The sequence below is a fragment of the Silurus meridionalis genome, chromosome 25 (genome assembly GCF_014805685.1).
Source record: "Silurus meridionalis isolate SWU-2019-XX chromosome 25, ASM1480568v1, whole genome shotgun sequence".
NCBI lineage: Eukaryota > Metazoa > Chordata > Actinopteri > Siluriformes > Siluridae > Silurus > Silurus meridionalis.
In genome coordinates this window covers 14,914,402-14,926,604 of record NC_060908.1, presented here as the reverse complement: position 1 = coordinate 14,926,604, position 12,203 = coordinate 14,914,402, and the positions used below count along the sequence as shown (strand labels likewise).

At 39.4% G+C, this 12,203-nt stretch overlaps 1 protein-coding gene across 3 annotated transcripts in view; it reads right to left on the bottom strand.

The window, feature by feature from the left end:
• Positions 1–12,203, bottom strand: part of atp1b2b (ATPase Na+/K+ transporting subunit beta 2b) — a 26,794-nt gene extending 14,591 nt beyond the window's left edge. For 2 of the 3 annotated variants that reach the window (XR_006924376.1, XM_046839250.1), the window contains exons 1-7: positions 11,573–12,202; positions 5,348–5,476; positions 4,643–4,747; positions 2,890–3,095; positions 2,494–2,553; positions 924–950; positions 503–598 (exon numbers count right to left, since the gene is read on the bottom strand). Coding sequence is in view for 2 of the 3 variants with exons in the window: in XM_046839250.1 (XP_046695206.1) it covers positions 503–598; positions 924–950; positions 2,494–2,553; positions 2,890–3,095; positions 4,643–4,747; positions 5,348–5,476; positions 11,573–11,663 (714 nt within the window). In the remaining variant the exon portion in view is untranslated. Of the gene's footprint in view, positions 1–502; positions 599–923; positions 951–2,493; positions 2,554–2,889; positions 3,096–4,642; positions 4,748–5,347; positions 5,477–11,572 lie in introns of all 3 variants that reach the window. The other variant, XM_046839251.1, reaches the window with a different exon arrangement.

The following is a 12,203-nucleotide window of genomic DNA, read 5'->3' as shown; positions in this document are numbered from 1 at the left end:
CAGGAAAGTGCTATCTACCCTCTTCTGCATACGTCAATTTCCAGACACCCACGACTAGCTACTGTGATTGAAAGCAGAAAAAAAGAATACCCTCTATCCCACACATTGTACACGGCCAGTAAGGGCTGTGTGTTGCGCCACTTGACAGCCTACTCTTACTTTGGATACTTAAGTACATTTGAAGGCAAATACTTTTGTACTTTTACTCAAGTGGAAGTTTAAAGGGACACTTTTACTCTAGTCGTATTTTACCTACTGTATCTCTACTTTTACTCGACTACATGCATTGTGTACTTTGTTCACTGGTAAACAGTCTCAAAACTCTTTGATACCACCTCTTATAACGAACATTTATGGCAGGAGTCTCTTGTATCAGCACAATCAACATTCAAGATAGCTATACACAGATAGATATAGTTGGCGATCACAACCTGCTGCTGTTTATAATTGAAAATTACAAACACCGGCAAACTGCTGTGAGTAAAAAAAATTCTATACGTACCTGTGCTTTCTTGCCGTAATACGGGAAGTACATGAGGTTGAAGGTGCCATTGGGCGGAAAGTAAGCCACTTCGCCGATCTTGTCCGAGTCGTCTCCCTAGAGCAAGAGGTTCAGAGACGGACAGAAAAGAGAACAATAGAGAGTTGCTAGGAAAGGACCGGCGATCAAGCTATGCATTTTCAATCCAGAAAAAAGAGAACAGAAGAAAGACAAGAACTGCCTGTTCATTCATTTAGCTATCATTCACTTTTTCTGGAGTAGCCATTGCTATCAATCAGAGCTACAATTTGTTTTACAAAGTATTTAACGTCTCAGTGCTAATTCTATTGCTACAAAAATAAGAGCTACTAAATGATGTCTAATTCTACATCTTTTTGATTTTTTTTTATACTACTGTTGTCTTGATTTCTTTTATTCTTACCCATTCATCTAGGTCGATTTTGTATTTCTTAAAAAGGAAAAGAAGGAAAAAATGTACAAGCAATTGAAGTGATAAGTAAAAAGGGAGACAAGTAATAATCATAGTCAACAGATTAGAAAAAATGCAAGTGGATAGAAATGGGGCACAAACAACAACAACAAAAAAACAGTTGGCACTAATTTACAACTCAAAAAGTAAAAACTTCCAGGCTGACCAAACTCATATCAGATGTATACAAATAAACTAAATGGTTCAATGTTTGTGGACACCTGACCATATGATTTGCAAATGATTTTTTTTTGGACATTCTATTCCACATTTAGTCCAAAATTGTTGCTATAATTACCTCAGAGATCAAAGATCTAAAGCAGGCTACTCAAGATCTTCACTCAAGATCATCTTCAACCATATCTTCATAAAGCTGGCTTTGTGCACAGAGTCAATGTCATTCTGGAGCAGTTATGGGTCTCCTACTACAGGTGAAGGGAAAATCTCATGCTAACACGTCTAAGAATGTCCTATACAATCGTGAGCCTAAAACTTTGTATGAACAGTTTGAGGATAAAAAAGTCAGGTGTCCCACTACTTTTGTCTAAACAGAAATAGAAACATTTCCATTTGACTTAAGATTTAATATAGCAAATGTATTCCCAAAAGCAAATACACATTGCATGATTTCATATGCTGATATGAAGCCTTTTGTTAAATAGTCTGAGAAGAATTTGAATTTGTGTTATCATGTTATCCTTCAGTAGACGGAGAATAAAGAAGCTAGTGAGAGGGAGCATTTATTTCCGACGCAACATAAAAAAGAAAAAAAGAAAAAATGATGTAAATTTTTAAAACATGAAAGGAATAAAAAGCTTTGGGACATTCATTTATCAGGAAATAATCAACTTCGGGATTAGTAATTCTTTACAACAGCAAGGGTGAAAATATGTACTGTAAATGATAATAAATAGTAGAATACCAATAACATGCTTTTATCTTCCTGCCATTTTTAAAAACCAATACACCAACGGGTGGATTATCCGTAGAGCCGGAAATGTAGTTTCCAACCAAGGAAGGAGTTTTAAACCCAGACTCCGAGACTCAAAACATAACTCAATACCTTTGGACCTAATGTATGTGGTGTGCCGTTTCCAGTAGTGAAACTAAACCCGATTACAATCAGCCCTAACCCTGTACAGCGTGCTGTCCTCAAACCATCCATCACATTCACTATAGTTGGGTCTAGCCGGGTTTGAATTACAAACACACACACACAAATATATATATATATATATATATATATATATATATATATATATATATATATATATATATATATATATATATATGTAGATACTGTATATACACTGCATATTCAATTGAAGTCTACAGATTCTTCAAATGTGCAATATAATCGGACAATGCTTCATTCTCTGATACCATGCTACGTTCAGCTAACACACAGTCTTGTGTGTGAACAGGGTGTATGAAAGTTTAATAGGAAATAGATCCTGATTGCTGAAAGAAACTAAAAGATACCTAGGAAGAAAAAAGTGGACAAAAGAGTGAGTTGGATTACCTTGGGACCGCAACTAACAGCCGGAGCCAGGCCATCCTTCCCTGGCAGCATGCCGATCACCTGAGAGAGAGAGAGAGAGAGAGAGAGAGAGAGAGTGTCAACCAAAAGTGAAGGTGAGTCACATTAGGAAACTAAACCAGCGCTGGTGAATAATGGATGGTAAGCAGGTCGCTTTCCATGTGTATCATTACTAGACCATGCAGAGAATAATTATATCTTACCTACGGGACACTCTTTGGGAAGGAACCACATATGGGTCTAATGGTAATGGGGTGTGCAAACTTATAAACAAATATTGTTACATATTTGCATATCATCCAAAGTCCCAAATTAGTTACTCCCCCTAATAGGTTTGTATGTATGTAGTGATTTTCTGCACAGTTTTGTTTTTCCTACCCTGTTGAGCTTGATGATGATGCATGGCGTGCCTTCCTGGTAGCCGTAAAAACGGTCAGGCGTGCCCGAGCAGTCGGCCAGCATTGAGCGCTTGAACTGGCACGAGCGCTTAGGGATGTTCTTCACGCTATCACTGTCCTCTTGAAAGAAGTAATTGTCTGGTGTACATTCCACGTTGGTCTGCTCCTGCACCGAGTCATTGTAGGCTGCAGAAGTATAGGATCAGAGGAGTTAGTGGCCAAAAGGTGAGCAGTTACATCTGAGTATAGTATTAAAGGAAACTATCAAAATATATAAGATCTATTTTTAAAAACTGCCCTCATATCCAAATCCGATCTCCTTTTCTATTTGTGTGCATGCTAAGGGATTTTTTCCTTCTTCTGTCATCATTAGCTGTTACTGTTATTAGTGACTAACTAATGTGGCTAACTGTTTGTAAAATAGCTCGCTGACAGAAATAAACTATCAGACGTGTGTTTGAATAGTATTTATAGTATTAAACTAACCTACCATTTCAAAGTGCAATACAAAAACCAACCATTTATTCATCACAAACATTAGCTAAACAAATGAGCTAGTCAGCCTATGCAGCTTGTGTTGCTTTAGGTATATATTTAGCATGGTACTTCCTAAACATTTTTATCTAGTCCTAAATTTGTCCACACCCATTTAAATCCCGTTTGATGGGACATATTCTAATTTTCATATGCCACATTACAATGTCTGAGTTTGGTTTTTCACAATAAATTGAAAAATATGAGCATAAAAAATGTGCAAGGAAATTTGGCCAAACAACAGACAATATTCATCATCTTTATTCATTAAGAGTGTGACACTGAGAAAGGAAAGTTGAGACAAAAATAAAGGGACACGTGTCACATTGAAGCCTTGCAAACAACCCGGCATTGGTGGCAGCCATTTTGATTTGTTCCACATCATAATATTTTTGGTCACTTGAAAGGAATCATAACTTTTTACAGAATTTGTTCCCTATTTATCCTACACTGTTTAGAAATCAGCCATTTTGTAGTCAGGATTTAAGCTTCTTATTAGCCACTGCACCCTCACACGACATGTCACATGATCTCTGCACCTGAAGCATGTTCATTAGCACATGTATACAAGCCTTTTACAGTTCTCATTGTTTTATGGTGTTCTCTCCAAAGTTGTTCTTTTTCTAAGGTTAGGTTTCCCTTGTCTTTTATTCTTCTGTTTTGTCTTTTCTCTGTTTGCACAATTTTAATTCTCCACTTGCATCCACTTCCTGCTTGACCTTTGCTATATGGCAGTAGTGTTGTCTGAACTGACAGTGGATGAATTGGATCGCTCAGCTTGGACCCTAAAGAAATCAAATTTTCCATTTAGCCTGAACTATAATTATAAGTATGGAGTCTAAACCATGTTTCCGGAATGTTCTCCAGTATGTCTTTCCCAAATGTGGTGCTCTTTAGAGTATCATGTAAAGTGTATAGAATATAATGAATTGACACTGGCATATGATTCGTTGTACATGTCTATGTTGTCTCTCCCTTTAAAATTAATAAAGTACCATCATTATGATTGTTTCAAATGATCACTAGTGATTCCATAATTGAGACAATGGATTTCAAGACAACGTTGGCTGACAGGTATAAATGCTGGCATGTTTGTATTTTAAATTGCACAGCAAGATTGTTGGCACAATGGCTACACCGACTTTTCATTCCCTGGTGAACGAACAAGATCATTACGCCACAGTACGCCACAGACTTACTGGAGAGGAAGTTGTTCAGTGCCTGCACGTGTGATTCCCAGCTCTCTGTGTCCTCCTTTTTGTAGATGATCTCCAGATCTGTACCTGTAGGCCTGATCATCATGCCTACACATAAACAGAGAAAGTGAGTGAGGATGGAGAGATATTTCCTTTTAATATCATTGCTGTATCTCAAATTCTAGCTTTACAATATACTCAGCTATTCCAAACAATATCGAGGTTAACCAGCTAACTAGCTAACTAGCTCGTGACACATTGTTACTGCTATTACATAGCCACTGTTTTTAACAAAAGTAAAGTAAAAAGTAAAATAGCTTTTGTGCTTTCAGTGGACAAGCTAATGGATCTAGCTATTGGATTGTTCGTTTTAGACCACATTCGAGATGTTCCCTGAAATTGCTGAGATTTTAGTTCAAAGACAGGCTCCGACTAATTTCGCAGACTGTCGTTTAAAGCATTGTTGACATTCCTTCGTCAAACAAAGTTAAGCGGGCATTGCTGCTAGCAGACGTTTTGGTGGTCAGAGGAATCACAACACTAAAAATGGGCTGGTATTAAGACCCTACTATTATGATTATTGTTATTATTATTAGTTGTATTATAAGGAACAGATGTATCATTTGCATTTGTAATTTGTACACACAGAGCATCCTAAATGAAATCGTGCTCCTGGCGATGGTTTTTCTTCTTATTACTGTGTGTTACCTGGTGTAGCAAGCCGGTCCTGGTAGGTGGGTTTGTTATCATCGAGGGTCAAAAGCATAACATAGATGGTGACACTGAATAACCCAGCCAGGAAGATGTAGAAGGCCAGGTAGAACAACAAGATCAGGCCTGTAAATGAAAACACACATATACAGGTATTATGTGTAGTGTGTATGTAAGGGATTGTTCATCCTGATTGGTCAGGCAGGAATGCAGCTGTAAATGTGCGTTTTAGGGAATCGTTGTTACTATAGTAACAGCACCTTCATGAAAACTTACACAAAAGGCTATTAATAATCATCATATTGAATTATGGTAATGTGTTTAGTAAAAAAAGAGACATATTTAACCTTGAAGGACCTTGGAAAGACAGTGTTAGTGATGTGTGAAAAAGAAAAAGAAAGAGGTTCTCCGGGAACATGACCAGCCAAACGAATCACAAAGTTCCACAAGAAGGAGCCATTCTGAGTGCTGCATTGCAGTAATGCAGTTTTTTTTCTACATCAGCAAAAGCAGTCAGTTTTTCTGACACTGGATGTGAATTCAAAGCAGTTCGAACTGCACTAGGATTCTGTAAAGGCGAGTGCACTCCCCTCACGCTTCAAATGTACGCTCGTTATTAATTCATAGGAAGGAAAAATCAATCCTCTGTAAACATGTGCTTATCTATTCCATCTTTGCTGAGCAGTGTAATGCAGTTTGGGGGGTGGGGGGTGGAGGGCGGGTGTCTGAGTTGATTTCACAATCAGCAAAAATGCCATCAGGGAATCTCATCAGGCCGGAAGAAAACCTCGAGAGGAATGGCGTTCGCTCCACCCACCACGAACACGTCCCGACTGAATTGCTTATCAACAAGAGAGCATTAAATACATTGATTTAACTTCGGCTAAATATGAAAGATTGTGAGGAGATTAGCTAAGGTTAGGTTTTTTTCTATGGAGACTGCAGACAGAATCTGGGAAAAGTCTGAGGACACCATGAGATTGATATGTGCCTATTGAACATCCCATTCCACATTTGCCCCCATTTACTGTAATTATAACCTCCACTCTTCTAGGAAGATGTTCTGTTCTGTGTTTATTGTGAAGATTTGTAGAGATTCATTCAGCCACATGGGTGTTAGTAAGGAGGTCTGGGGTGCAGTCAACATTCAAATTCAATGCAAAAGTGTTCAATAGGGTGGAGGTCAGAGCTCTGTAGGACACCATTTAAGATCTTTGACTCTAACACATGTATAGCATATCTTCATGGAGCTGGCTTTGTGCACAGGAACTTCGCCATGCTGGAACAAGTTTTGGGATTCCGAAGACATTCTATACAATTCTTCAACTTCATGGTAACAGTTTGGAAAAGAATCAAGTTTTCCTCAAAAGTCTTTGAACTTAATTCCGATAATGAATGATCGTTTCATTATTATTATACAGTATCGAGTTCAATCAAAACATCAATTTGGGCGAACCTAACAGAAGCAAAAACGCGGACGCCGCACTCGTGGGACTTCGACACAATGCAGTGTGTCAGGACATCTGAGTCACAAGGGGACTACATCACCCAGGGACACACAACGATTCAGAACAGACCTCTCTCTCTCTCTCTTTCTGTGTGTGTGTGTAAGATATCATATTTCTGCTCTCACTCTCTTTTAGACACACACACACTCACACACACACTAATTGTTCAATAGCATGAGGATGGCAGGAGTCTGGGCTTTCAGCTCAGGTTACACCCTCCTGAGGTGTTTCAGTGTTACTGTAAGAACAGCAACAGAAAAAATAAGGCCGTAAGAAAAAACATGGCGTCTATTTGGACAACAATCTGGTTATTAATTGATCAAAACGGCAAAATGACCCTTAAATTCGGGGAAACAGGAAAGAATATACATTTTAACCTGTTTTTTTTTTTTTTTTAAACATAAGTACCAATTTCCAGATAAATCCCAAAACAAGACAAGTTTATACCGTCTGGTTTTCTCAGTTGCATGAAAAGTCATTATAAATAAAGACATTAGATGTTGGGACTCTTGATAAATGTTGTACAGTGTGTGAGAACTAGAACTATTCAGAACTCTATTCATGTTACTTATGTACATCTTTATTTATCTTTATTTATTTTTTAGATATAGTATCATAAAGTTTATTTTATAAAATCCAATTTAAAAATTAAATTGTATATATATTTTTTCATATATAATTACATGTTTATATGTAATTATGTATTAAAACATTATATATAAAACTTTTCTATTTTTATATATATAATTTTTGCATATATAATTACACATATGTAATTATATATTTAAACATTATATATATCAGTTTATTTTTAAATTAGATTTTATAAAATAAACTTTATAAAACTATATATATAAAAAATATTATAGATTTTATATAATATAATATAAAAAAAACTTTTAAACATTACTACATTCACAGCATTTGGCAGATGCCCTTATGAAAGTGCCTTGCATTTATTAAGGGCCTTGCTCAGGGGCCCAAAAGTGGCAGCTTGGTGTGACTGGGATTTAAACTCACGACCTTCGTATCCAAAAATCCAAAGCCTTAACCACTAACTAGATCCTCCTAACACCTCCCATCTCCCTTGTTATAAGCCTTGGGTGTGTGATTGTGTGTATGACACTGTGTAGGTCAGCTTTCTTTGTATAAACACACACCCACACACACAGTCTTAGGAAAAGCATCTCTGCAGCTCAGACCCGAAATAGCCCTGCGTTTCTGATAAGCTCATCTTCGTCTGCTTATAAGCACTAATGTGTCACTGCAGTGTAACAGATGACACCTCTTCTCTCCATCTCTCTTTTTTCTCTCCCCCTCCCTCTCTCTATCTATCTGTCTACCTCTCCTTGATGAATGCCTTCTGCACTCTGTTATCGCTCTAATCAGACGGCTCTGCCGAAAGAGGAGGACAAAGATCCGAGCTGCACATGATTAATTGAATTAAAGCAAACACAATCACGCGGACGTCTTTCAGATCTTTCTGATCCTCAAAGCAGATTGATTAGATCAGATGTGGGTCGTACGTGTGAGCTTCCAGCTGCTCCAGGGGTCGTTCACGGTTCCGGTCGTGGGTAGGGGGAGGTGCTGGGGGTGAGGGGGGAGATTCTGTGACCTGTTCCTCTTTGATCTTCGAGTAACAGAATACATGCGGTAAGATGTCTGGCTTTTGATGGCCGATGTGAAGCGAGCATACAGTGTGAACGTATAATGTACAACTCAAATGTGAGGAAATACGTTGTGCGAGTGGACAAAGGAACGTTTGATGAAGTAAAATGTCGTGATTAAAGAGGACATTGGGGACGGTGAGAAAGGCAGGTAGCTTTACACAGTGTTTTATTAGCACACACACACACACACACACACACACACACACGCTGAATGAATGCTTAAACAGTCTGAAGCAGCAGATGGAGTGATTGTGTGTGTGTGTGTGTGTGTGTGTGTGTGTGTGTGTAGCGCCCTGTAACAGCTCTCATGTGTGTTACTGGACACTCTGAAAGCCAATGTTGTGATATGCTGCATTCCCAAGATACACAAAACCATAACTTAACCCTGGCGTTTTCTCAATTTTCCCCCGAACCTGATCAATATGTTTAATGAACCGAGACTATCGGTTCTCAACTCATCACTGGTGGGCTTTTGAATGATGGTCTTACTCGACCTCTGCTCAGGACGGATTGTCACATCGGCTCAACCTTTAGACCAAAAAACTGTAGAAAAACCTGGAAGAATACTGTTATAGTAAAATAATAAACAAGTAGAAGATAAGACAAAATAAGACAAAAAAACTAACAAAAAATGCTTGTTGTGTTACCATGAAACCAGAAACGTGAAACTATCCTGTCCTGAAGCCTTTCACACGTTGGAAAAACTTGTTTTAAAAACTGCATTTAGACATTCGGACCGATCGGATGTGAGAATTCGTCAGGGCTGGAGCGATTCCGCGACGGAAAATAAAACGAACAGAAAATAAATTCAAACGTAAGTCCATAGTCAACACTTGGATATATATTATAAGCAGGAAGTGTTGCCTGGGTGGGTCTTTTAATATGTACGTATATCAGCGTAAGTTGGCTAAGCCGGTTGCTAATCAATCTTTCGCTGGATGTCATGCTAACGATATCAGATCAAGAGCGAGAGTGCGTAAGGCTACATCGACTTTGATCCGAAAAGATCTGAAAAACATTGTGAAACCAAATGCAATTGGCGTTTTGAAACGTTTTTCCACACTTTCCGTCAGGTCGCTTTCCACGGTTTCGAATCCATTCGACGTGCCAAGATCGAGAAAAATCATACTGCTTTATTAAATGATAAAATATTGGACATTTTCCCACTGTGGGATCTTAAATAGACACACAAAAAGTTAGGGGAAAATAATGCTTTTTCACATATTTTTGTATCCAGATTCCTATAAAAAATGAAGAATGTTTCTCATGACACCATGGATCCCATCGATCATGATGATTAAGTCGTCTATTATGTTCGTGGACATTTTGCTCATTTCCCAGCAGACTCGTTTGAATCTGTCAGCAGACATTTCCCCTACATGAGATGACTGGCAAGTGCCTGCGAAATGAACCAACCGAGGTTCTCTTGAAACGCTGGTGCTATGGTCTCCTTGAGCGAGCCTGTGAGGCAGATCCCAGGTTAGCTCTAAGCCCAAGTAATGAGGACAAACACTAATGAGGCCAAAAATACCAGCATTCCAGGCTAGAAACAGACTCATTAAAGAGAACAGGCTTACGCAGGAGCAGGAACAAAGTCGGAAGGACCACCATTTTGTCTCGGTCTGTCTTTCAAACCCAATACTCAAGCTTTACCTAGCGCTGGTGTTCGTTTGATGGCTCTAGTACAAGGGAAATAATAGTAATGAATAATAATGGAATAAATAAATAAAGGCTAGCATTATCAGTCATCATCCCAAATTATAGTACAAAAAAAAATCCAACTACACAAATCCATTTGCGCCAATTTACCGTAATTGGACACGCTCTCGTGCAACAAGATCTCCTAATAGATCTATAATTAATCCATTTATAATAATTCATTTATGCCCCTTCTGCTGTCTGGAATAATAGTTCAAAGTACCCTGCTGAGCAAAAGGGCCTATTAGAGCCGGATTACCTCCTATACACGCTCATAAAGGCAGAAGATTCTCTCTCTCTCTCGAAAAAAAAAGAAAAAAGCTCAGAGCCTAATCTATTTTTTATAGAAGGGAAGCTTGAATTAAATGATCAAGCCAGTCCTCAAATCCACACTCTTTTTCTCCTATACAGAGCAGAAACACGTCCAACGCAGTGGCCCCGGATCTCTCATCACAGGTTCCTCTACTGATATTAATGGTAGATCTAATGCCTTGGTTGATCTAGAGATCCTCCCCCATTGTTCAAGGTAAACAGCAGAATCCCCAGTGTTGAATAAACACCTACAGTGATGAGATATTCCCAGGTGGACCCGAGAACACCGAGTGCTAGTGAGACCCCCAGGGATTTGGCCTGCCTTTGTGTTAGTGCTTAAACCGGAGGACGCAATTCAGAATTTGGAGCTTCTTCCAAAAAAAGGTCGGATATTTAGCTTGTATCTCTGGTTGAATTGTTGATGCATACAAGTAATATCTAGTTAAGAAAAATCAAACCACGTATTCTCAAAATTGACACCAAAATCGCACATGATTTTTTTATTTTTTTTGCATTAACACCATTGATCATCATACACCCTCGGGTTTCAGAGTGCCAGCAGAAACCTTCTACACTTTTTGTTCTATGAGGGTCGCCCAGGGTTGCCGGTCGACTCGGAATCAGCCTTAGTGCTCCACCTGCCCCCCCACTCCCCTCATTTACAGCCCCCCCTGTGGTGATAAGAGATTCCAGTGCCATTTAATTCAGCACCATGATGATGTGCCATGTAAAACCCAGACTGCAGTAATCTGGAGCTAATCCAATCCTCTTTAGATCTCTGCAGCCACAATCTGACTTAATTATTACAGGGAACATAAAAAAAAAAAAAGGTTGTTTGGGTAATTATGAATGAGTGCTTGGATGAAAAATGAATATGAATGAAACAACTGTGAAGGTAATGCAGCATCCAGTGCAAAAAAAAAAAAAAAAATCAAATACTGTGATTTAGAAAGATGAAGCAATTGTGCAGGAGAATCTTCTTAAGGTGTGAAAGAGGTGGATGGATGGAGACAAGGAGGCAATGCGGTTCTTACCCCAGCTGCTGGCGGTCCTGCCGCAGAATTCGCGGGTCCTGGGGTTCCAGATGAACTCCTTCCATCCGCTTTTGCTTCCATCCTTTGCCATTTTCTTTGCTGGGTTTTTGCTGGTGCAACAACGGTGCGGTCACTCAACTAAAGCCTGACGCTCACACACACAGACGCATGTATACACACACGCGCGCACACACACACACACACAGGCGCGCACACACACACACACACGGGCGCGCACACGCACACTAAAAGGGAATGAAGTGCCGGCAATTGGAGAGCTATTCAAAGGGATCACTGGGATCTGCGCTATTAGATCTACTAGATCTGAGACAAATCGGAAACCATAGGTCCTGCAGATGAGATCGCAGCCTGTTAGCTTATTCGAAATTAATGATATAAAAAGAAATAAAAAAGGGAGGATGGATGGAAGAGGGAAGTCCCGCGACCGGCTGGTTATCTCATCGCAATGCGCATGCGCCGACAGCAGCCCGGGGCGATCCGCAGAGCGGTGCAGTGCAGGGGGAAGGAAAAAAAAGTGCCGACACTGCGGTAAGGTAAAAAAAACCACACACACACACACACACACACGCGGAGACACCCGCCCTGGTCTTTCTGACTCTCAGCGTTTTCA